The sequence below is a fragment of the Cricetulus griseus genome, chromosome 8 (genome assembly GCF_003668045.3).
Source record: "Cricetulus griseus strain 17A/GY chromosome 8, alternate assembly CriGri-PICRH-1.0, whole genome shotgun sequence".
In the NCBI taxonomy this organism is placed as follows: domain Eukaryota; kingdom Metazoa; phylum Chordata; class Mammalia; order Rodentia; family Cricetidae; genus Cricetulus; species Cricetulus griseus.
In genome coordinates this window covers 55,544,372-55,570,533 of record NC_048601.1, presented here as the reverse complement: position 1 = coordinate 55,570,533, position 26,162 = coordinate 55,544,372, and the positions used below count along the sequence as shown (strand labels likewise).

The 26,162-nt window shown below is 47.6% G+C and overlaps 2 protein-coding genes across 2 annotated transcripts in view; both read left to right on the top strand.

The window, feature by feature from the left end:
* Nucleotides 1-13,043, top strand: part of Efcc1 (EF-hand and coiled-coil domain containing 1) — a 31,764-nt gene extending 18,721 nt beyond the window's left edge. Inside the window, exons 3-8 of the mRNA XM_027428721.2 lie at nucleotides 1,639-1,796; nucleotides 3,126-3,264; nucleotides 4,273-4,432; nucleotides 6,434-6,568; nucleotides 8,149-8,212; nucleotides 9,120-13,043. Coding sequence (XP_027284522.1) covers nucleotides 1,639-1,796; nucleotides 3,126-3,264; nucleotides 4,273-4,432; nucleotides 6,434-6,568; nucleotides 8,149-8,212; nucleotides 9,120-9,256 — 793 coding nt within the window. The 3' untranslated portion in view covers nucleotides 9,257-13,043. The remainder of the gene's footprint in view (nucleotides 1-1,638; nucleotides 1,797-3,125; nucleotides 3,265-4,272; nucleotides 4,433-6,433; nucleotides 6,569-8,148; nucleotides 8,213-9,119) is intronic.
* Nucleotides 13,044-24,781: 11,738 nt separating this feature from the next.
* Gp9 (glycoprotein IX platelet) lies at nucleotides 24,782-25,315 on the top strand. The gene has a single exon (XM_035448403.1). It carries the CDS (start codon nucleotides 24,782-24,784, stop codon nucleotides 25,313-25,315), a length of 534 nt encoding a protein of 177 aa, XP_035304294.1.
* The last annotated feature ends 847 nt before the right edge of the window (nucleotides 25,316-26,162 follow it).

Genomic DNA, 26,162 nt, shown 5'->3' with positions numbered 1-26,162 from the left:
CCCCTCCAGGATGGACTGTAGCTCCTCAAACCCTGCTCCAAAACGCATCCTTTAAGTTGTTTCTGCTAGATCTTTCTGTCACCGTAACAAGAAAAGAAACAGCCGCAATCTTAGGCTGTGACAGAAATGTTTGAGTGCTGAAGAAGTGGGGGGAGGGGATTTACAGGAGCTGCTGTAAAGCAAGAGCACAGACACTAGCTTAGTAAGTTGCCTGCTCATTAATAAATATGTTCATGCTGGGTGCTGGTGACACACACCTTTAATCCAGCACTCAGGAGGCTGAGGCAGGTGAATCTCTAAGTTCAGGACAGCCTGGTCTACAGAGTTAGTTCCAGAACAGCCAGGGCTACACAGAGAAACCCTGTCTTTAAATAAATAAATAAATAAATAAATAAATAAATAAATAAATAAATAGATTTGTTTCATGTCAGTTTTTTTTCTCTATTATCTGACCTTGTAAACTGCAGGGACATGGAAGACAAATGTTCAAAACATAGGAACTTTGGAGTATCAAGGAGACTGATAGGGGAATAAAGAGGGTTTTTCAAATCCCAGGGAAGGGAGATTCCTCAGTTAAAGGTTTTCATGGCCAAGATATAGAATGTAATTAAAGGTATGTGAAAATCTGGTGGAAAGAAGAAAAGTGTGAATCTAGCCAGGCATGTCTGTAATACCAACATGGGCAACAATAGTGAGACTCTGTCTCTCTTTTTTTTTTTAAAGTGAAACATGTAAACTTTTGAAAATTTCATGTAGAGCTGGGAAGATGGCTCAGCCATGAAACACACTGTCTGCTCTCTCGGGGGAAACAGGCTCAATTCCCAGTTCCTGCATGGTTCTCACAGCCATCTATAACTTCGGTCCCAATGGATCCAACCAACACCCTCTCCTGGCCGCCATGGGTACTAGGTGCACATCGACTGCATAGATATACATGCAGGCAAAACATCCGTATACATAAAATAAATTTTATTTTATGTATACGAATGTATACATATTTTATGTATACGAATGTATACATAAAATATACATCCTGGTTTGGTTCCCAGCAACCACGTGGTGGTTCACAAGCATTTGTAACTCCAGTTCCAGAGGTTCCTATGCCCACTTCTGGCTTCCATGGGCACCAGGCACGCATGTGGTACACAGACATATATCCATAAAATAAAAATAAACCTTTTTTTTAAATGCCAACTGTTAAGTGCAGAATTAGCTGGCTGCGGGACTGGCTAGCTCAGCCTCTGAAGATGTTGGGGCTCGTACCCAACTACTGGGCAGTGGTCTCAGACACTTGCTCATGGTCACAGTATGACTGCTGCAACCCCAACACAGCATCACCACATGACTGTCCAGAATCAGAAAAGGCATTTGCTTTCTCAAGACTCTTGTTATACGGATGGAAACCTGTCTCTTAGTGTCTGCAGATTTTGCCTTGCATCCCATTCTCTAAAATTGGGTTTCGTGTCTGTTCCTTGTTGGCAAAGAAAACTGGAACATATCTTAACATTCTTTCTGGTCTATGGGAGGCTGACTTTGCCAGGACAATGGTGGTAGACCATGGGTGGGTTACCTGTGCAGAGTAAGAAATGGAAGATGATAACCCCTACCTCTTAAAACATCTCTCTCCCCTTCCCACAGATCAGAGAGACCTCAGCTCCTAAACCCCTCACAGACCAGTGTACAGCCAGGAGACAAGAATGGAGATCCTATGACTAGAGGAACCAGAGGTGAGGACACCAATCCAGGGGGAACCCAGCAGCCAGACACCAGCTTAAGGAGCAGAGACACAGATGAAGGTCAGTTCCCATGTGCCCATCCTACTGCCAGACCCATGGTCAATGAGGCCACACCTCATCCCTGCTCTCAAGAGCTGAGCATCAGCGCCACCTTCAGCCTCCAGACAAAACCCCACCCTGCTACTCAGGCTGGCTTCCGGCACCCTGAAAGGCCTATCTTCTGGTGTCTTCACAAGAGCCCGAACCTAGGGTATCCAGGCAGCTCACCTCCACAGTGTGCCAGGGACTGGGTCCCTGTCCCTCACTCTCAGGCTCAGAGCCCTTCCTCCTACCCCTGCCTTCAGCACCAGGACAATGCAGATGAGTGACAGGGGAGGAGTCAAGGGAGGGAAATAAGCTGTCAGTAGTAGAAACATTGTCATCAAAAGTCCTCAAGGTGGTTCTGTGTGGCCCAACCAGACAGTGGAGCCCTGAGAACCCATGAGTGAAGCCAGGAGGAGGCAATAGGTGTCCAGAACCAGGGATCCCTGATGCCTGTGTCAACAGGCTTCCCATGAGGTAAGGTATCGCTTTGGTTTTAAATACTGCTTCAAGCAGGGAAGTCTAAAAGTGTCACACCAGTCAGCACAAACTGCTCAGGCTAAAGGCAAGTATGGGCTCTCAGAAGAGTCTATAGATTTGGAGCCCCCTCTAATGCCCGTCCTCTACCCCATCCTGAGATCACTCACTCTCAGCAGGTGTGCCCTCCCTGGCTTCAGCCCCTTTCCTGGCCCTCAAGCACAGAACTGGAAGATCAGTCTTCATCTGAGTTCATTTTGCACAAACACTGACTCCCACATTGTCTTCTGAGGGTTCCCAGCTCTTCTGGAACCTTCTCTGTGGCTAGAGAGGACCGCCTCTGATCGGCACAACCTGATGGGTGCACAGAGCTAGAGCAGAAAAGGGTCAGGCTCTCTAGGAGACTTTGCTCTGCTCCTGGGGATAAGGGCTCTGGCTGGGCAATAGGACAGGGCAGCTGTCATCACCCACTCCAGTCAGGATGGAGTTCATCAAAGCTGTTGGGGACCATGGGTCACATACTGGAAAACTGGGAGTCTTTCTGTCCTGAACTAACATCCTGAAAGCCCTTATCCAGTTCCCCAATCCAGGTCACATGCTCTGAAATGGAACTGATGCTCAGCCCTGACACCAGCGATGCACCCTCACACGTCACCTGAGGAAACAAGACAGCAGGGTTGTATCTCAGGGATTCCCATGCAATTCCCCAGGGCCCTGGGCCAGTAACGGGAAAAGGACAGTGTTGCCAGCGCCTCCCTTCACACACGTTCCCAAGGAGGGCAGGTGGTCCTCACATTGGGCCTCCGGTCCTAGATAATGCTTCCCCAACAGAGGAAGAGCAGCTGTTCCGCTCCGTGGAAGGTCAGGCCGCCTCTGAGGAAGAAGAGGAAGACAGGTGGCAAGAAAAGTCAAGGCCTCCACAGGCCCATGCCCAGGTACCTCTGGTGCAGCCCTCAGGCTGTGTGAGTAGGTAAGTGGCTGGTTAGCCCTGACCTGGCAGTGGAGACCAAAACCACAGAACTCCCAGGAAGGCAGCTTTGCCTTGCAGGGCCCTTCACACAAGCTTCAACATGAGTAGCTGGCAGTTCTAGGGCACAGCCATACTTGACTCCTGACAGCCTCTCCTGGGAGTCATAGCTCAAACATGGAAACAAGTGCAAACATGGAATGAAGACCCTCAAGAGCATGGCCTGTGGATGAATTAGTTCCCACCAGTCATCACTCCCTTGATTACCGTCCCAAGACCTGATCCATTCCTGTCACTTTTGAGCTATCCATCACTTCCTACAATACAGTTTAAAGCCCCAGCCTGGCCCTCGGCTGGTTCTTTCTCAGATACACATGGGAGTTGCCTTTGTACCATCTTAGAGGATAATAAAAATGAGCTCCATACCCATGGGTATCTCAAATTGCCTGGCTTTTCTGGGCTTCAGTCTCCTTGTCTCGAAGGTGGGCCTGTAACACTGTTTTCGAGGACATGAGGTCAGAATGTCAGATGCCTTCAGGGACAGCATGTGGCTTTCAGGGATGTTGTACCACCCATTCTTCATGTTCACACAAAGCACTTGTTAAGTACCTGCTTGTGTGCCAGGCAAAACTTGAGCCATTGAGAAAATAATCAACAGTTGGCTTCCATGCTGTCCTGGGCCCTCTACTGTAGGGAAGACTTGAAGACAGGGCAGGTGTGAGGAGACCTGGAGACAATTCTGTCAAGCGATGTAGATGATGTGAGAAGGGTCCAGGAAGGAGCAGCAGGCAGAAGCTCGGGCATGCTGGAGGACCTGCGGGGTCCATTGGCTGAGGCAGGCTGAGTGAGGTGGGTGGGAGGGTGTGAGCCAGGTTCAAAGCCAGTGGTCCCTCTGAGAAGCCAAGGAGCCCCAGGAAGATACTGAGCAGACAGGCTCCATGACAACATCTGCTTGCAAAGGCTAGAGCATGGGGACAGCAGGTCCCTGAAGTGCTGGCGTCTCTCCTACAGGTGTGATGAGCGGACAGCTGAGATGCTCAAGACTTCTTTTGGCCACTGTGATGGTGCTGACCACATCTGCACCCTAGAGCTGGAGACCCGAGTCACCGAGCTTGGGGAACAGCTGCAGGCCCTGGGCTGCAGTGGAAAGACGCTGGGAACACCGGAGGAGGTCAGCAGGGCCCTGAGATCCCAGGTCTTACAGCTGGAGGGACTTGCATTCCTACAGCCTACTCACAGAGCTATGAGCAGAGCTCAAGAGGGGTGGTTTCCTCTCATTTCACTTAACGGGAACTTTTGATTGACAGAAACAGAATCCCATCCCAGATTAGCCTGGTTACAAAGCAGAAGCTTACAGGAGCTGAGGGGACAGGGGCATGGGCTGCAGGCACAGCAGTCCAGAGGTGTCTCCTGCTGTGTCTCTCTGAAACCTCAGCTTTGAGTCACAGACTGGAAAATCTAGGGATCATCAAGGACAGAGTTTTAACAATTTAAAGATCTCAGTTGGCTCTATTTGTGATTCTAGAACCAGGCAATATGTCAGCCCATTGAGCAGTGAGTGTCTAATGCACACAGGACTAGCCGTGTTCCTGTGAGGAAGGTCGGGGAGGGGACTGATGGGTAACAGGAAACCTCAGCTTCCTACAGGTCATGTGTTTTGGTAAGGATTAAGGTGGACAAACTATCATTCCAAGCCCAATGGGGAAGTCACCCCTGACTTCTCTAGAGACATATGACAACCAGGTGTCTCTGTCAGTATAGAACTCTGCCCTAGGAATCTCGACCCTGCACTCTGAGCCTCAGGGTGGAAGCTAACCCCTGAGCAGTGAAAAGTCACGAGTCAGAGCAGGGCCTCACAGTATATGCTAGAGCAGGCTGCCTGGCTTCAGTGCCAACTCTAATACCTGTGTGACCTTGTTAGAACATCTCTGTGCTTTGGTCCCCACATTTGTAACAGTGCCACCATGCATGTGTCAAGTGAGTAGATGTGGGCAGTGAGCTCTTGAGAGCTCAGCTCTGACTGCTGTTGTCTGGTGAAGGTCCCCCTGCCTCCTGGATTTTAGGTTGATCTGCTATGTTTCGGGCTGTGTCTCTATTCTCACCCAGTGCTATTCCCTGAGACCCTGATCCTGATACCCAGGATCTTCCCAGAAGAGAGAGGCTGTCCTTGGGGAAGGACCACTGTTAGGTGTGAAGTATGAATGGGCAATCAGAAAGCACCCAAGGAAAGGCACAGCTGTCACTTTCCTAAACCTCAAGGTGACAAAGTGGGAAGGCTCCAGAATGGGCCAGCCTCTAGTCCTGCCTGCAGTGAGTGGAAGCACAGAGTCTTTTGTACTCCTGCCCAAAGCCAGAGGGAATCCTGAGCACCCTGGTACCAAGAAGTGCCTGTCACATGACACACCTGACCCGGAGTTAGCATCTGACATTTCCTCTGTTGTCAACCCTGGAATCCTAGTAGCACTCCTGACCACACTGTTGCAGAAAGGTAGACAGATGCCTAGAACATCCTTACAGGCAGGGCCCCTGGACAAGATGGGGTAGAAACTATCCACTAGCCTGAAGTCAGGACCCCTGGACAAGATGCCATGGGAACTATCCACTAGCCTACAGTGTGTTCCTCTTGTGTAAGCCTGTCGCATGCCACCAACACAGATCCATCAAAAAGAAAAGAAAACAAAAGGTAGAAGAGAAAAGAGAGAATGAGTCGTTAGATTGGAGAACTGTGTGTGTCTGCTCACTGTGCGGTTTGGGGCAGGTGCAGGGAGACACCGTAACCACGCCTCCTAAGGACTGGCTACAGGTGTGCTTAACCACACCTGTTAGGGTGGTCAAGGGGTGTTCAGGATGACGCGTGGGGAGTTCTTAAGTTGCTGCAGACACGCGGGAGCCCCTTCTCTCTGGCCTCCCTAGCTTGCTGCCTCTGGGCATGCGCTTGGCTGGTATTATCTGAATAAAGGTATTTTGGATCTACAAGCCTTCTCCGTCGGGTACAGGCAGGCACTCAGCTTCTCTGGCTTCAGGGTGGTTTGTCTGCACAGCTACTTTACATGTAGGAGGCCAGACCAGGTGATCGCTGCAAATGTCAGGGAAGCCAGTGACCTTGCTAGGGAGCTGTGAACACCCATTGTGGGGAAGGAGTGTAGGGAATGCACCAGACCCTTTCCCGCAGGCAGAACTGCAGCAGATGGAGACTGAGCATCTGAGGCTGGAGCTGCAGATGGTGGAGACGGAGCGGGTACGACTGTCGCTGCTAGAGGAGAAGCTGGTGGATGTGCTACAGCTCCTGCAGAGGCTCCGGGACCTGGTGGGGACCCACGGGGGTGGGGGGAGGGGGTTCCTGGAGGAAAGGGAGGCTGGGGTGGGCTGGGAGATCCAGAGGAAGGAGACGGTGAGAAGGACCAAGGAGAGTCTATAAGGGATCTGAGGGCGACACTGTGGGGAGCCAGGGGAGGCTGTGGAGGAGCCTATATGGCAGGCCAGGTCTCTGGCTCCCTAGTCAGCAGAGAGGAGAGGATATCCCAGACCATGCCAGGAGTCTGATATAACTGTAATCAAAGCCTAGAGCTGTCTAGTGAGATGACTTACTGGGTAAAGCCATGTGCTGCGTAAGCCTGGTGACCTGGGTTTCATCTTTAGAAGAAAACAGAACACATAATGTTGTTCTCTGACCTCCATACATGTGTCACGGCATGCATGCCCACATATATGCATACGCATACAATAATAATAAATATTTTTTTTGGTTTTTGGAGACAGGGTTTCTCTGTAGCTTTGGAGCCTGTCCTGGAACTCACTATGTAGACCAGGTTACCGGGAATATGGGCTGCCCTGGGTCACACAGCCACATAGCCAAGCAGACAAAGAGCTGGGAATGAGCCCAAGACCAGCTGAGGCCTGGCCAAGCCCCAAAAGCAGTGTGTTTTCTTTGTTTGGGTTTGTTTGTTTTCGAGAGAGGATCTCACTATAGCCCAGGCTAGCCTGGAAATCTTGGTCCTGCTTCCACCTCCTGAGTGCTAGGATTACAGGTGTGGCTGAAGGAGAAGGCTTGTAGACTCAAAATACCTTTATTCAAATAAATATCAGCCAAGCGTAAGCCAGAACATGCCCAGAGGCAGCAAGGCAGGGAGGCCAGAGAGAAGGGGTCCCCACGTGTCTGCAGCCCTTTAAGAACCTAACAGGCATCATCCTGACCTCCCCTTGACCACGTCCTGACGGGCATGGTCAAGCACACCTGTAGCCAGTCCTTAGGAGGCGTGGTTACGGTGTCTCCCTACACGTGGCCCTCTTTCTCTCTGGTTCTCTCTTTCTATACTGCCTTTACATTGCTTAGATGTACATAATAACTTGTGTTCAGACAAGCAAGTGCTTAGCACTTAGTCACCATTTTCCCTGGGTGCATCTGCCCTGGTCTTTGGTGGATTGGAGCCTGCACACTGCTCCACCCCACTCACTGAGAGTCTGTGAGAAGCCAGTGTGGCCAGCCTCAGGGGTGGGAGGCAGGGAGGGAGTACAGGGTAGGAAGACAAGAAGAGGGGATGGGAAATGAAGGTGGGGCAGGAATGAAGAATAAGGGCAGAAAGAGATGACAGAAGGGGCAGTGGGGAGACCAGGAGGGACAAAAAGGAAGGAGGGGGGCAGGAGGGTGAAAATGGGGGACAAGAAGCAGGGATGGGGGCAGAAAGGGCAATGGGGCAGGAAGGGGGATGGGGACAGGAAAGGGGGATGGGACAGGAAGGGGGGATGGGGCAGGAGGGCAGAAAGAGGAACGTGGAGAGGGGATGAGGAACCAGCCCCAAGGAGCTTCGAGGAAGCTTCCAGGAGTCTCTACACTCCACCCGCTGGGTGGGACACAATCTGATCCAACCTCTCTTGTCTCTCTCGAAGAACATATCAAAAAGAGCCCTGGGGAAGATTTTGCTGAATGCCCTGGACCGGAATCCCTCACAGGGTAGGCAAGGGTGCCTTGCAGAGATTGGATGGCAGCTGTAGGGTATCTGGGCCTAAACTCCAGCACCGTCCTAAGCTCCGGTCTGCAGAACAGCCACTCTGCTCCCACCCCGAATGCTGCAGGTCATAGTCCAAGCAGACTTCAGAGCAGAACAGAGCTGCAGAGGCCACAGGCAGCTATGACAACTAGAAGTAGGCATGGGCACAGAAGACAAAGATGGGGTTGCCTGCTGGCAAATCAGACTGCACTGCTCACTGAGCCTTCTATGGGCTAGGCCCGAGGCCCACAGTGCCTCTATGCTTTAAATCCCGCTGGCTCTGACAGCTGACCTATGGAAAGGAGTTACCCCATCATACAGTCAAGAACTAGCCAGCCAAGTGCCTGGGATTCACCTAAAGCCCCAGGTCCTGTGGCCCCTGCTGCTTGGCAAAGCTGAGAGCAGCAGAGCTTCACCAGCTGTGTCCCCTGCAGCTGACCCTGCCTCAAGGGAGACCAATAGCTGAGCCTTCTCCTGCTGGCATGATCTTAAAACAGTCTATTATCAGTGGAGACAAGGAGTATCAAGGACAGTGGTTCTCAACCTTCCTAACCCTGTGACCCTTTAATACAGTTTCTTATGTTGTGGTGACCCCCCCCCAACCGTAAAATTATTTCATTGCTACTTCACAACTGTAATTTTGCTACTGTTATGAATCATGATGTAAATAGCTAACATGCAGGATATCTGATATGTGACCCCTGTGAAAAGATTGTTTGACCCCAGAGGTTGTGACCCATCAGTTGAGAACCACTAGTCTAGGCGTTAAAAAGGAACTTAAGGGACAGGGCTGGGCAGTGGTAGGCAAGTGGAAGAGAGAAGTGACTCTGTGGACAAGATAAGGAAATCTACCCTTTTCTTTCTCCCCAGAGGGTACACATGGCACCTTGGCCATCCTGGACACCTTGCACCAAGCCTTGGTTGGCTGTGAGCTCCTGCAGAGAAATCCCTCAGCACCAGCGTCCACAGCTGCCGCACACACGAACCCCTTCCTCATCTCCTGCTGAGCTCGCTGGTCCAGTCATGGGCCACCATGGTCATTCCAACCATCATCAGACCAGCCTTGACCACAACCAGACTTGCCTCCATGGTCAATCTGACCACCATGGAACTAGCATTGGCAGTCACTGGTCCAACCTTCACAGACTGACCGCCATCACAGTAGCCTCCTCAGTCATCCTCAGCACTGTCAGTCCAGCCTCCATGGTCAGCTTGGCCACTGTTGGACTGTCTTCCACCCTCTGAACATTCTCCACAAATGGTTTGACTCTTGTCACTTCCTCAGAACTCTGGCAGCCAAGGCTCCTTCCCAAACTGGGTCTAGCAGCTACTCCTCTCTTGGGCCTCTCACATTCTCACAGAACCCCCACACTGAAACCCTACGGTTGAAAGATCAGCCTCAACCTGAGGATGCTGCCCTTATGCTGGGCCCAGTACACAGTACATTCCAGAATCTCTGCCCTGCTTGCTCCAGCTGACTGATCTGTGTTATTTGGCCTGCTCAAGAAGGGCCAGTTCTGCACCCTGATCAGGCTAGATGTGTCCAGAACTTAGTGTGGACAAATGTGCAAGGAAAGACTACGGGGACCAGGCACTTTGGCAAGTCTAGCTCTGCTATGACTTCACAGGAAAGATAGAAGATAGAAATGCTTCCAGGAGGAAGAGGCACATGACCAGTGTGGAGTATAACTAGTACATCCTGGGTTTTGTTTTTCTGGATGTCCCAGCACTGCACGAGCTCCCCCACCAAGCACACCCTTGACCTCATTCTGTTCTTTTCAACAAGCTGTCCTTTCGCTGGAGCATGACAGGCACAGGTTGCATTAGAGACTTCACAAACTGAGAGAAGGAACATTCCTGCAGCCAGATTCCCCAGAGCTGGCCTGTCACAGCCAAGTGAGGGGAAACCAGAAACAAATTCAGGCCCACTAAAACAGCCATGGTCATAGGCACTGTATTTAGTTCTGTTGTTTTACATTCTTTGAGGAACATCTCCCTATGTTGCTTAGGCTGGTCTCAGACTCCTGGGTTCAAGCAATCCTCATGCCTCCCAAGTACCTGGGACAATAGACTATAGTACCATACCCAGCTAGCTAATCCTGATATGACAGAACACCTACCCCCCAAACACACACTTTTGATTACCATGTCACTAAAGGCTCAGCTCCTGGAATTCCTTATCCAGCACATGGAGTCAGCCTTTAGCAGAAGATGATCAAACTGAAGAGATAGTCATCCCTGGTTGTCTCAGCAAGTCAGGAAGCATCAGACTGGGAATTTGAAACAACCAGTTACCCAGAAGCTCTAATGGAAGAGTCCAGCAGCATATAGACCAGGGAGTAGCAAGCAGAAGATGTGTGTTCCATGAAAGAGTCAGGAATTGCTAGGAATCATACCAGCCGAACAGAATGAAGAACATTCTGGTAGGCTCAGAGATAGCTGTACAGAGATGAGGAGAGCCTAAGGATATGTCCTACAAATTTCTAAAGATGAAAAGACTAGGAACGGAAAGCAGAAAATACAAGAATTGTTGGGCAACTACAACATGTGTTTAAAAAATAAGGGGAAAAAAACAAACACAAACAACAGTTAAAGCAATAATGACTTTGAATTTCCCAAAACTTCTATCAGATGCCAAAGCACAGATCCAGAAGACTCAAAGAGCACAAGCAAAATAAATACAAAAAGAAAAAGAAAAATGACATCGGAGCCAGGCATGGTGATGCACACCTGTAATCCCATCACTTGGGAGGCTGAGGCGGGATAATCAGGATTTTACAGCCAGCCCGAGCTAGATAGTGAGAGGCTGTCTCAAAAATGACAACAGGAAGAAGAAAAGAGTGAAACCCTGAGGTGGAGGAGAGAAAGCAGCCTAGCTTTCATTGTACTTTGCAAAATTACCCTTGAAATTGAAGATTCTCAAACAAAACTCATTTGGGATTGCAAGAAATAAAATGAAGTTTTTTGGAGAGAGGGAAATAAGACCAAAAATTTGGATTTATGTAAAGCAAGAAAAAGCACAAAAGAAAGGATAAGCTAAAGTAGAAAAAACCCTTTATTCTCTTTTATTTTCTTGTCTAAAAGACAACAGTTTGCATCATATTCAGCTTTTGTGAGTGAAATGCCCAGCCCAGATCCAAGGTAGAGAAGGAACTAGGAACACTTTGCTATTGTGGAGTCTGGGAAGCTTTGCTGCCCGTTAGGCAGTACAGTTATTGAAAGTGGACTTGGAGTAGTTGTAGATGGGTGCTGTGGATGTTAGGATAGACACTAGGAAAAGAGAGAAAGTGATATTATATAAAATACTTAAAACCACAAATGGCAGACTACAAGCGAAGACAAAACAAGTGATTAAACCTAAGCAGGCCTGGAAGACATCAGCTCTCTGTCAGCACCACCCCCAAATATTAGTGGTCTCATTACAATAACCAAAATACAAGGATCCTCAGACCAAAGGACATGTTGTCTGCAAGAATCCACTGTAGGAGGCTAGAGAGATGGCTCGGCAGATAAGAGCACTTACTTCTCTTGCAGAGGACCTGGGTTCAATTCCCAGTACCCACAAGACCACTCCCAACCTCCTATAACTCCTATTCCAGATGATCTGATTGCACTCTTTTGGCTCTGTGTACATGCATATGGTACACAAACATACACTCTAGCAATGCACATAAAAAGAAATCTACTTTAGATACAGACACCTGTATTAAAGTGAAGGAAGGGGTGAAGGAAGATTCTACTATGCAAGAGTAATCAGAAGAAAGCCTACTTCACTATATTCATCAAACAGAGCAGATTCCAAGGCAAGAGAAAGCATCAGGAGTGAAAGGGGGCATCGCATGGTGTCAAGGGTGTAGGCTCACCAAGAAAATAATGTGTGTACCTAGCAACAGCCACAAACAATCTGAGATGAAATACAAAGCCAGGCATAGTGACCACACACCTTTTATCACAGGACTCAGGAGGCAGAGGCACACAGATCTCCGAGTTCAAAGCCAGCCCGGTCTACTGGCTCAAAATATATATTACATAGAACTTCAAGAAACAGATGAGTCCACTATTACAGTTGCAGACTTCAACATACTTCTATAAGAAATGGATACACCCAGCAGGTGTGACATTAGCAAAGCCGAACACACCAGAACCAACAACCAAAAGGATCCAGTGACACAAACTACTCATCCCACAATTGCACAAATGCATTCTCTTCAAGCTCGGACAGTGGTCTCAATGTTTTGGCCACAAACGCACTTAACTAATTAAACATGGAGACCAGGCAGCTCTCTCAAGAGACAGCAAAATTAAACTCACAACAGAAAGACACCGTGGAAATCATAAATGCTTAGAGACTGAAATTAACATATTTCTACATTAACTACAGATGAAAGAAGAGTTTTCTAGAGTAATTTTAAAACACTTTTAACTAAATGAAAATGGAAATATACTGCATCAGAACAGATGGGACACAGCAAGGGCAGCATGGGATTGGACAGATTAGCAAAAATGAAAGATCCAAAATCACAGGAAGCTATAAAATGAAAAGCAAATTTCAAGACCAACCTGTTCAGTATATCCCAATTTGATCTAAAGAATCAATCCAAAGCATACAGATGAAAAAGAATAAAAATTAGAGCAGAAATCAGACTCAAAATAGGAAATCAGAAAAGAAAATCAACAAAGCCAAAACTGGTTCTTGGAAAAGATTTGCAAAAGTGGTTAATAAAAGTTCCTTGCTGGGGCTGGAGAGATGGCTCAGCAGTTAGGAGCACTGGCTGCTCTTCCAGAGGACCTGGCTTTGATTCCCAGCACCCACATGGAGCTCACAACTGTCTGTAACTCCAGTTCCAGGGAATCTGGCAGGAATGCACATAAAATAAATAAATTATTTTTTAAGTTTAAAATATTTATTTTTAAAAGAAGCTTCTCCCCAGACTAATCAAAGAGAAAACAGAAGAGACAACTTCTTAATACCAGCAGTGAAAGAGTAATGTCGTTACAGATCTCAACAGCACCAAAAGGATTTTAAGTGTAACTGTGAATAAGCCTTGTGAGCCAATAAACGCATAAAAACTTGAAAAACACATAAAAGCCACACACAAAGAAACAAGACAATCTGATATAGTTAATAATTGGATAATATAGTTAATAATTAACAAAACAAAAATAACAGGCCCAGGACAGGTTCTCCAGTACATTCTGTGCCAAACTGTAAGAAAAATGCTGTAGGAATCATCTGCTCTCTTCCAGAAAACAGAAGCAGGCCTTCTTTGCAGCCCCTTCTGTAAGGCCAGGATTACCATCATGCCAGTGAGTATCTCAAACAAACAAACAAAAAATGACAGAGCAAAAAGACTCGTAAGTACAGGGTCAAAAATCTTCAGCAAAATATGAGCAAGTCACAGGCAACAGTGTGGGCTGGAGATAACTATTTGTCCTTCACTTGGGACCTAGTTCGATCTCCAGCACACATACAAAAACCAAGAATTGCTCACCTTACCAGTGGAACCGACACACTGTTGTATGGGAAGGAGGCTGGAGACCATGTTCTCTTTGATGTCCTTACAGAGTGGGGGCAGGGCTGATACTCAGTACTGCTTGAGCTTGCAGAGCCTTGCTGGCTTTTCCCTCACCCAGTGTGCAGAGACCTTGAACATGGACCGGATGTGAGTACATGCCTAATGCTCCTAGCCAAGTACAAAATTCAGGGCGAGATGACCCCAGAAGATCATGGGACTCCCCGGATGCAGACCTCGGTCAGAGCCAGCGCATTAGTTGTGAGTGGCAGAAAACAATGGGCCTTGCCTCACATCCACACCTCGGTGACAAGGACCCTACCCAGTTCCACACAGCTCAACAGCGGAGCCCAGCGTGCCTGCCCATGGGCCAGAGTCCAACCACTCGATCAGCCCAGGGACCTTTACAGACCTCTAGCCCGAGCTCGAGGCCTGAGATGCTCGGACAGGAAAGTGAAAGGGGAAGGTGCTACACAAGAGATGCCCATTGTGTTCTGAGCTGATGGCGGAGGCCACGCCTCCAAAGAGCCGCTGTCATGGAAACCCGTGTCTCCTTGAGCCAAAAGCAGTATTCATGAATGATTCCACTAAAAAAGAGCTTCCCCTGACACTTGAACCCAAAAATTTGATTAAAAAAAAAAAAGTTAGTGGATATTGTGTTCCAGAACCCTGACCTAAAGTTCCCTTTATTTCCTGTGACCTGGGGATCACTACGCACCAATTATCTCCTTGGTCTGCTACTCAATAAAACTGCTCTCTCTTTTTTTTTTAGTTGAAAAAAATTTTAATAGGCAATTTAATTTTTAATCCATATTAATAAGGTTTTCCATGTATGTATGAGAATACAACTTATAGCCAAACATTAATTCACATTTTTTCAATTACTTTACAAACCATGTATTGCTGAGAACATTCCAGGCCTGAGGCATGATAAACAAGTAGGCAGGAGTCACATGACTAAAGCGTGGAAGCAAGTGAAATTCAATAACTATACTCTAGCTGCACGTTTAGACCTCTAAAGTTATTTATAAATAAATTGTTTGGTACAATAAATAATAGCAAACAAAGAATGTAGAAGGTCTAAAAAGGCACAAAATCAATACTAATGACATGAAGATAATTACTTTTATATCAATACAGATCAATTTCTCATTCAGCAACTTAGAAAAATAAAGCCAGTGTTTCCTACTTTTTCATACACAAAAGCAAAGTAATGGTTGGAGCATATGAAAAGTTATACTAAATACATCTTAGAAAAGAAGACAAATGAATTTGTCAGTCCTTTTCACATGCAGCATGTAAATACATTAACTTAAACTCATTGCATTATTTTATAGTACCCTTGTATAAACTAATTTTATCAGGTAGCCAAAGTTCTATTAAGTGTTCTAAAATTCTTTTTTCAATGTGAAAATCTAAGATTTCTTTGAAAAACAACTTTAGACAATGTATTCTGATCATGCATTTCTCCTCCCTCAGCTCCGCCCAGACCCTTTCCACCCACCATCTCTGCATCCTTTCTCTCTTAAAAAAAAAATTAAATAATGCAAAGAAACAAAAAAAATCAAGAAACACACACAAACCCACAAAAATGGAAACCAAAATATATAAGCAAAAGAACAATATGACAAAAAATGCCCAAACAAAACAATATGAGATAAAAAGTCTGCAAAAATACCATTGAGTTTGTTCTTTTTTTGTCTGGCCACTACTGCTGGGCATGGGGTCTATCCTGAAGTATGAATAATATCCAATTGAGTGAGACTCAATTGGAGATAATTAAATTTTCCTTTGCAATCAGGTGTTGATTGCAGACAGCTTCATGGTTAGGGGTGGGAGCCCATGTCTACTTCCCCCTCTCAGTGCTGGGACCCCTTCTGAAAACTGCCTTCTTCTTGTAGAGGCCTTGTAATTATTTGATTGAAGATTTCTTGATCTCAATGATAGGTACCTGGTTAGCATAAGTGAAGTCGTAGGTTCCATCTCAGTGTCGAAAGAAAAAAAAGACTCTTCTAAGCATGTCACAAAGTCTTTGGCACATTGCCTCCAGAATGAAATACCTAATTCCTTCCTTTAAAAGTGAGCAAGAGTGGTGGTTTGAAAGGAAACAGTCCCCATAAGGAGTGGTGCAATTAGGAGATGGGCTTTGTTGGAGTAGGTGTGGCCTTGGAGAAAGTGTGTCACTGTGGAGGTGGACTTAGAGATCTCATATGTTCAAGCTACGCCCAGTGTGACACACAGTTGCTTCTGTTGTCTGTGGACCAAGATGTAGAACTCTTGGCTTCTTCTCCAGCACCATGTCTGCCTGCACACCACCATGACACACCACAATGATAATGGACTAAACCTCTGAACTGTAAGCCAGTTCCAATTAAATGTTTTCCTTTATAAGAGTTGTCATGGTCATGGTGTCTCTTCACAGAAATAAAACCCTAAGACAGCAAGACTGTCAGGTATAAGTCATACCTGACAGTGTGTGATGAGAGCTGCTAGTAGGAACACAGACTCAGCAACACCGTGTGGGGGTACTTTCCTTGCTGTCTTTTGGCCACTGTGTCCTGAGTACATCCAAGCATCCCTGTCCAGAGGGCCTTGAGCCATCCTAGTCTGTCAATACCTATAGCACGAATAATAAAAACCCAGAGAAAGATATAGGAGTCCAAGCTGAAGATCAGAGAAGCAAAGTGGCCAGCCACTAGAGAGCTCTCACCTCTACCAAAGCTCAGACCGAAGGGGCGATCCACCAAACCTCAGACTGCACTGCTCTCCACCAAGTCTCAGAATCCGAGACTGCTTTCTGAGACTGCTTCTATTAAAGGCCTGAGCTCTGTTTCTCTTTTAGACTGATTCATTCACTCTAATGTGGCCCTGGGTGTCCTTGAACTCACAGAGATCCATCTGCTTCTATCTCCTGAGTCCTGGGATTACAGGTGTGTGCCACCACTGCACAGCTTCTATAGCTAACTAGTGTGGTTGGCTTTGCATTCTGATCCTTCAGGCAATCTTTATTAAATCATAAATAATACATCACCACAATTACTCAGCAAGGAATGAAGGACTCTAGCCATCAGCCTGAGCACACATCTCTGAAGCAATTCCACCACTTTCAGTGGTGACAACCCCAGTTTCATCCCTGCTGAGATACCAACTGTAACATCTAGAACTCTCCAGCTGAGACAAGCATTTCTGACCTACAAAAAGCAAACAAATGTTTCTATGAAGCTGTTGTGGTAAAGTCATGCTTCATTAACAAGCACGGTGGGGAGAGAGACCTGACAGTGATCTCTAGGCAAGTTAAAAGCATGGAGCCAGCTGATGGGCACACATAAGCAAAAAGATACTGGGAGAGGAATAATGTATGCTACACTCCTACCCAGGCTTCACACTTCTAGTTCACATCAGAGACTATACACCTTGGCCAAAGGTTGAGCAGGAATAGGTTTAGGATGCAGGGGACAGGCAATAGCGAGGCAGGAAGGGGGACCATGGGAACACTGAGGCAGGCTCCAGATGCCCACCCCATACATACACAGTGCCTTACCACTTAGAAAACATAATTCAAAGATGAACTTGTTTCAAATTAAAAAAGAAAAAACTACCCAGAACTTGAGACACCCAGTGTAGCGAGCCCTTGAATAGAAAGACAGGAGCAGCATATTGGTTAGCTTGGTGAGACCAGGGCAGGGAGCAGATGATTCCACAATAGTTTGGGGAAACACACACAAGTATGTGAGAACAGATGTCCTGTCTCCCCCTTTTCTTTTTCTAGAAACTCTTCTTTGGAATTTTGGAATTGTACTAAGTGTCTGTAACTCATTAGAAATGTTTTCTGGGAAATTCTAACCAATGTCCTTCTTTCACCTTCTGGCAAAAATACTCCCTTGACCTTAAATTGCTTCCCTCCCCTGATACCCCCCCCCCCAGCTAAGAGAAAGCAAATCTACACTGTCACCACTAGGTGGGGAACACACTCAGAGGATGGAAGTACAGAGGGCAAGCTTTCCAGCTCTCCCAGCCTGAGGTGGGAGTTCAAGTTCAACCCAGAGGGCCTTAGGACACATGCCACTCCTTTTTTTCTTAGAACCTGCTCTATTTTTAAACTTATACATCTATAAGCTTGTAAATTTATACTGTTTTGTTTTTTGAGATGGATCTCGCTTTGTAATCCAGGTGAATTACAAATCCCAATCCCCCTGCCTCAGCTTCCTGAGTTCTATGATTATAGGTGTGTCTATCCATTTTCTCTGAATTGAACACATTCCCTATGGAGAAAAACAGAGGCTCATGAGACTTAGGAGGCATCAAACACCACAGGTATGAGAAAGCAGAAATGTGAGACTCTAAGAGGCTTGCTTGTTTGTGATCAGGCCTCACTGTGGAGGTCAGGCTGGCTTGGAACTCACAGGGGTCTGCCTGTCTCTGTCTTCCAAGCTCTGGGATCACCTACCCCAGCTTTCTAGAAGCGGTTTGCTGGGGAAGGACACTGGCCAGCCCAGGGGAGATTGCTAGGACTTGGCCTGTCCTGTCCTGCAGAGTAGCCTTACAGTAGGCAGAACACTCCAGGGCTGAGCTTTCAGGAGCCCTTACCTTCTTTCCACACAGAGCTGCTTTTGATTACTCCCTGAATGCTGGACAGGTTAACATCATTTTGACAGAAGTTGAAGTCATCTAGGAAGAGAAAACCTCAGCTGAGAAAATATCTCCATAAGATCCGGCTGTCTGGAGTTTTCTTAATTCGTGATTGATAGGGGCGGGCCCAGCCCCTGGTGGGTGGTTCCATCCCTAGGCTGGTGGTCCTGGGTTCTATAAGAAAGGAGGCTGAGCAAGTCATAATGAGCAAGCCAGTAAGCAGCACCCTCCATGGCCTCTGTATCAGCTCCTGCCTCCAGGTTCCCACCCTGTTTGAGTTCCTGTCCTGACTTCCTTCAGTGATGAAGGATCCCAGTGCTGGGATCACCCACCCCAGTATAATAAAGTATCAGTATAAGCCAAATGTAAGTATAAGCCAAATACCCTGTCTTCCCCAAAACATGCTTTCTGGTCATGGTGCTCCGTTACAGCAATAGAAGCCCTAACTAAGACACGGCTCCTATAACTCCTCATTCAACACCTGTTAGGAACTGCAGTAAAAAAACTTACCAGTTCACTAAGATGGACTTTGGAAAAACTGTTACTTTAGTCTGTCAAGGGTTCCTTTCTGGGCAGGGTAGGAGTGCGGTAGGTGTGTGGGTGTGAGTGTCCATGCATGTACAAGTGGGGGCCAGAGAAGTATGTCTGACACTGCCCCCACCCCATCACTTGTCACTTTATTTTTTTGTGACTAGGTCTCTACTGAACCTGACACTTGAGCTAGGCTGCCTGGCCATTGAGCTCCTGGACTCTGGCACCCCCCCAGTCCCATCCTGTTTACAGTTGCCAATGCCTGGCTTTTGAACAGGTTCTAGATTTGAACCCTAGTCCCCTTGTTTCCACAGCAAGTACTTTTTTGTTTATTTATTTTTGTATTAATTTATTTTTTACTTTCCAATGCCAGTTCCCCCTCCCTCTTCTCCTCCCGCTCCCACCCACTTCCTCTCCTCCCCACCTCCCATCTGCTCCTCAGGGATGGTAAGGCCTCCCCTAGAAAGTCTACTAAGTCTGTCCCATCATCTCGTTGAGGCAGGACCAAGGCACCTCTCCAGCCCCCACATCCCGGTGTCCAGGCTGAGCAAGGTAGCTCTCCATGTAGAATGGGCTCCACTAAGTCAGTCTGTGCATCAGAGTTAGATCTCGGACCCACTGCCAGTGGCCTCATGGATTGTCCCAGCCTCACCATTGTCACCTATATTAAGTGAGTCTGGTTCATTCAGTCTTATGCAGGTTCCCCATTTGTCAGACCTGAGTCAGTGATCTCCCACTAGCTCGGGTCAGCTGGTTCTGTGGGTTTCCCCATCATGGTCTTGACTCCTCTGTTCATATTATTGTTCCTCCCTCACTTCAATTGTTCTCCAGGAGCTTGGCCCAACGGTTCATTGTGGATTTCTGCATCTGCTTCCATCTGTTTCTGGAAGACGGTTCTAGCTCCTCTGGGGTTGTGGATTGCAGGCTGGGCTTTTTGTCTGGTATCCACTTATGAGTGAGTCCATACCGTGTTTGTCTTTCTGGGTCTGGGTTACCTCACTCAGGATGTTTTTTGTTTTTTTTTTTTTCTAGTTCCATCCACTGTCATTGTTTCTTACCGCTCAATAGTACTCCATTGTGTAATGTACTCCACACATTTTCTTTATCCATTCTTCAGTTGAGGGGCATCTAGGTTGTTTCCAAGATCTGCCTATTATGAATAATGTTGCTATGAACATAGTTAAGCAAATGTCCTTGTGGTGTGAATGTGACTCCTTTGGGTATATGCCCAACAGTGGTATTGCAGGGTCTTCTTTTTTTTTCTTAAAGATTTTATTTATTTATTGTGTATACAACATTCTGCTTCCATGTATATCTGCACACCAGAAGAGGGCACCAGATCTCATAAGGGATGGTTGTGAGCCACCATGTGGTTGCTGGGAATTGAATTCAGGACCTCTGGAAGAGAAGTCAGTGCTCTTAACCTTTGAGCCATCTCTCCAGCCCCAATTGCAGGGTCTTGATGTAGATTGATTCCTAATTTTCTGAGAAACCACCATACTGATTTCCACAGTGGGTGTACAAGTTTGCACTCCCACCAGCAATGGAGGAATGAAACACTGGCTCTGGTCTATCTCAAGACCCAGCAACACCACTCTGTTACTGGCACATATAACTACTTCCTTTGTCTTTTTCTTTTTTTCTGAGATAAAGTCTTGCTGCATAGCCCTGGTTGGCCCAGATCTTACCATGTAGAACATGTTGGCCTCAATCTTTGAGACAATCCTCCTGCCTCTGCCTCCCAAGTACTGGGAGTATAGCAGAGTGCCATCTCATATGGCATGATTATTTCTTTTCATAATAAAAGACCTAGAGTGTGGCCAACTGTTTGAGAGTGCATAAAAATGTTGAGATTATAAATTAAGGTAAGGCAGGGCTGGAGAGATGCTCAGAGGTTAAGAACACTAGCTGCTCTTCCAGAGGTCCTGAGTTCAATTCCCAGCAACCACATGGTGGTTCACAACCATCCTATAATAGGATCTGATGAGGTCTTCTGGCCTGCAGGGATACACGCAGAGTACTCGTACATAAAATACAAATAAAAAATTTGACCAGGCTGTGGTGGAGCACACTTTTAATTCCAGCACTCGGGAGGCAGAGGCAGGTGGATCTCTGTGAATTCAAGGCCAGCCTGATCTCCAAATTGAGTTCCAGGACAGCCAGGGCTGTTACACAGAGAAACCCTGTCTCGACAAACCAAAAAGAGAATAAGGATCTGAGCCAGGCATAGTGAGTGGCACACGCCTTTAATCCCAAAGGCAGGTGGATCTTTGTGAGTTAGAGGCCAGCCAGGTCTATAGAATACGTTTCAGGACAGCCAGAACTACTCAGAGAAACCCTGTTTCAAAGAAAAAAAATAAAATAAATAAGGACATGTCTAACAGCTCTTAACAGTTTTTATCATTTGCAAAAAAAAAAAAACATTAAAACACTATTTACTACACAGTCTTATAAAAGCTGAAGAGAACAGTTGTAGCAACAGTTAACAGTACTGGTTTGTAATCTTGACAGGGCTCAGCCACAGTTCCAGAGCACCCGCCCCCACGAGCCAGGGCACCTCTGATCCTTTAGGCACCACAAAGGCCCTGTGCAACCGAGATAAGAGGATTCTTTAAGGAAGCCACACCCATGAAGCCATGCTGAGCCTCCATGACGGATGCTGTGGATGTGGGTTTAGTCACAGTGGAAAGAGGAGGGTACAGGAGAGAGTGGCCTCTGGATGACTCTATTTGGGTGAGAAAACATACTTCCATGTAGTTATACCCACGACTCTGGGACTCCAACCTCAGGTCCTTGCACATGTTAGACAAGCGCTCTATGTTGAGTTATACCTTAACACCACATCCCAAAAACATTCTTATTCATGTTGGGGGTTGAAAACATTTTTAATTTTCTTCTTCCTAGTCTTTTGAACATTACAATTTTTCCACTAGAAAAAAGTGTTTGTGTAGGGTTTTGTTGTTGCTGGTGCTGCTGTAACCTGATAAAAATAAGGAAATCTTTGAAACCTGAATAAATGAGGCATGGACCACACCGGCTTGGCCAGGAGCACAGCCTGGAGGCTGTGGGATCCCCACTCACCCAGGGACTCTGGCCACACCTTGAGGAGAAACTGGATGCCCTAAAGATGGGACAGTGAAGATTCCTGATGCCTTGGGCTCTACCAAAAAGGGAAGAAAGGCTAGCAGAGACTGAGGCCCCTAACCAGGGCCAGAGTCCTCACATGTACAGGAAAATGGGCTCCAGGCAGATAAGACTGCAGGGGCCAGAGAAGACCTCCCCCACTCTCTCTGCGCCAGCGGCAGAAGGTTGAAGAAGCTGGCCCTGGAGGACCAGAGCTCAGCCAGTGAGAGTTCCATGTATATCCAGCCGCCATGCTGAAGCAGGGTGGACAGAAGCTGTGAAGAGAGCACATGGCCCTATAGGCCTCCAGGGAGACCCAGCCATCACTGAAAGGCCTGTCTACCAGGGAGGATAACAGCTAGTCTGTGGAGGTGAGGAGAGGCATGCAGTAGGGGGAGTATCAGCCTTCTGCCCTGACTCTGGGCCAGTGTGACTTTAGCTACCTTAGAACTGCTTAAGAACCAGTGCACAGTCAGGTGGTGATGGCACCCATCTTTAATCCCAGCACTTGGGATGCTGAGGCAGGTAGATCTCTGTGAGTTCAAGGGCAGCCTGGTCTACAGAGCGAGTTCCAGGACAGCCTCCAAAGCTACAGAGAAACCCTGTCTCAAAAAAAAAAAAAAAAAAAAAAAGAACCAGTGAAGGACATGTTGACCTGTGTCCCAGCTGGCATGACATGTGTCCTGCTGAACAAGATCCAGTGTTCTTTAGCCAGTGGCACTGTTGCTCCCAGCCTCAGTTTCCCTCTCCATCCCTAAACCCATCTGAATCTCTCCAGACCAAGGGCCAAGATCCTCTTACTGTCTTACTGTGTTTGTTGCCCTTGGCCAACACCAGCCATGACCACAGAGCTGGCCAGGGGTCTCTTCCTTTCCACAGTGGTCCATCCTTCCTCCCACAGTCCCAGGAGCCCCTGTTTCAGCAAGTGTCACTCCAGCCCAGGACTCAGCAGCCCCTCCCCATCTTCTGGGCACATGAACTCTATCATCTGCTAAGTATCAACTGACTTGGTTAATTGGCACAATGTCACAATTGTGGAATTGTTATGATTTATTACAAAAATGCACACATTTGAGTTTTAGTTTCATGATGTTTCTGTTTGACCATTAGGCCTGATTTTGACTAGTATCTTGTAAAGCCAAAAGCACTAATTAAACTGAAACTACATTTATCTTGTAAAAAACAAAAACAAAAAAACATTACAGTTACTAACAGGAGTGGAATATGATATCACACTCAAATGGAAGAGGCTTTAAGAGTAAATATGTGTTATATATTGGTCTTTGGCTGTAGTTGGGTCCTGCCTCTGAGAGGTTCAGTGCTACAAACCTTCATGTCTATTAGAGTGGAAGGAGAAGGTGCTAAAGACACCATGGACAAAAAAGGAGCCTCCTCACCATCTTCAGAGGGATGGAGGACTATAAATAGGCATCCTTGTGATCCCATCCCACACCTCAGGAAGGTATGCAGCACCAGGGCCATTGCCCGTGTCTATAAAGAACTTACAGTCAACCTTTGCTCATCTAAGCATCTTCTCTTCCAGGACTGGGCAGAGGACACCCCGATTGGCCTCCAGACCCACCACACAAGGCCACAGGTTGCTTGTGGTACAGAGGTACCCTCCTTAAAATAGAATTGGCCTGCATTTCTATGCCCAAGGCCCTGGGACCCTAAGAGCCTCCTGCCTCTGAGATAGGCCCTCAGGGCTGTACTTAGGGGATAAACCAGGCTATTTTCATCATTTCCTTCCTCTACTCAAGCAGTGGCCACCACTGCCAGCTCCCACAGCTCACACACACTACCACCACAGCCTTAACCAGGATGCCACCAGCTCACAGAAGGTGTGCCCCAACCAAGACCTCACAGGTAAGTGGTTCCCTTATTTCCACCATGACTTCCTCCTGCCTGGTGGCCACTCCAGATGAGCTGGCATAAGAAGAGGGGACTCTTGTGTCGCTCCCTTGACTCTCCACTAAAAGATTAAACGTGGGAGAGCATTTGCTCTAAGGTGTCAACCAGAAACTCGGCTGAATCAAGATTCATGAGTTGTTCTATGAACACTCCCTGAAGCCTGCTGGGAGGTGGGCCCCGGTAGGAGAGCAAATGCTTGAGAAGGAGAAAGAGCCCCTACTCCTAAACTGAGAGGGAAGGCAGCAAACAAGGCAGAACCTGATGATCCTGATATGTCTTCCTGGCTCTGCACTCTGCCATGGACTTCTGGGTCTGAGCCTGGGCAAGTGTTTCCCCTCTTTAGGCCTGCATTTCCCAGCTCTGGCCATTAGCCTAGAAGAGTGGTGTTTAGACGAGTCCCTATAAGGTCCCCTCTGAGCTGCCGCCCTGAAAGCCCTGCGGGGTTTTTTGAATCAGGCATCAGAGAGTGGTCAAGGTGTAGAATGCATTCCATGGCCTGACTCCAGGCTCAGGCAAAGGACTGGGTACCGTCTGAAAGGACCTATCCTAGCCTTTGTGGCCAGGGACTAAGACTGGAGTCCCTTAGCAGTCACCTGCTCCCCTATATGAGCAGGGACTGGGATCTCTGCCAGAAACCAGGAAGACCCTGTCTCTCTCTACCACACTTCCTGAGCTGCATAGTGAGTTCCAGCCTAGCACAGAGCACAGAGATCCTGCACCCTGCAGAGGCCTGGAGAGTAGGTGCACACCTTTGTCCAGCATAGGTATCCTGGTACAGGCAGACAGGCCCTAATCTCATTGTTCTCCCCACAGCCTGCCTGCTGGATGATTACCTGGGGGCTCCTGTTTCTGCTCTGGCCTGTGGCCACAGCCACCGAGGCCTGCCCAAGGCCCTGTACCTGCCAGGCCTTGGAAACCATGGGGTTAAAGGTGAACTGTGAGGGGCAGGGCCTCACAGCCCTGCCTGTGCTGCCAGCTCACACTCGCCAGCTCCTACTGGCTAACAATAGCCTACGTTCAGTGCCACCAGGTGCCTTTGACCACATGCCTCAGCTGTGGAACCTTGATGTGACACACAACCCCTGGCACTGTGATTGCAGCCTCACCTACTTGCGCCTCTGGCTTGAGGACCGTATGCCTGAGGCCCTGAAACATGTGCACTGTGCCAGCCCTAGCTTGGCCACCAAGCGTCCACTGAGTCAGCTGACAGGCTATGAACTGGGCAACTGTGGCTGGAAGCTGCCACCATCATGGGCCTATTCAGGAATCTGGTGGGATGTGGCACTAGTAGCTGTGGCTGTGCTGGGCCTAGTTCTTCTGGCTAGCCTGTTGAACACATTCAAAGAGCCCCTGAATTGAGCCTAGCCCATGAAACCAGATTGGAAGCCCAGACCTAAACCGGATGCCCAGGAGCACCAGACTGAGTCAGCCCATGCCATCAAAGCCCACAGAAGGGACTGCTGAGATCACTCAGTGGGCAAAATCACTTGTTGTCAAGTCTGAAGATCTGAGTTCGATCCCCAAGACCCATATCATCGGAGAGAACCAAATCTCACCTCCACACTCATGCTGTGCACACACAGCAAATTAATAAAAGTAATTTTAAAAGACAGCAATAAACCCACTGCATAGCCTTTTTGTATGAGTTCAAAATAGTAACTTTCTTAAGTCTGGTTTCTTCCAGAAATCTGGGTTCATTAGATATTAACTGGTGTTGAGACCTCTCTCCTTAAGGTTTCCCACCCAGTCACCCCAATTCCATACTCTGGGTGACCTGACCAGCTCTCATGGCTTCTGCCAGCAGTCTCACATGACCCAGTCCAACTTGACACAGGCCTGAAGCCCCCATCAAAGTGCCACAGAAAATTTACTGGGCATAGCAGTGGGTGGGGCAGAGTGAACTGAAGATCCAGGGGAGAGGGCCCATCTTCACAGAGCTTTTCCCAATTGGTCTGGGACCTCCATTCCAGCATGGAAGGCTTGGGGGCTCCCTGCATCTTCCCTGATTTCCTTACTCTCCTTCCATTCTACCGCTTATCTGTGCAAATGAAGAAGCAATTCTTCCCCATGTGCTGGCACCAGCAGCTTCCAAATTCTGGATCCTAGCCCATACTGCCTTAGGCAATAATCATCAGATTCTTATCCTTATCCTGGACCTGGAGGGGGTGGTGGTAGTGCATGCCTTTAATCTCTGTGAGTTCGAGGC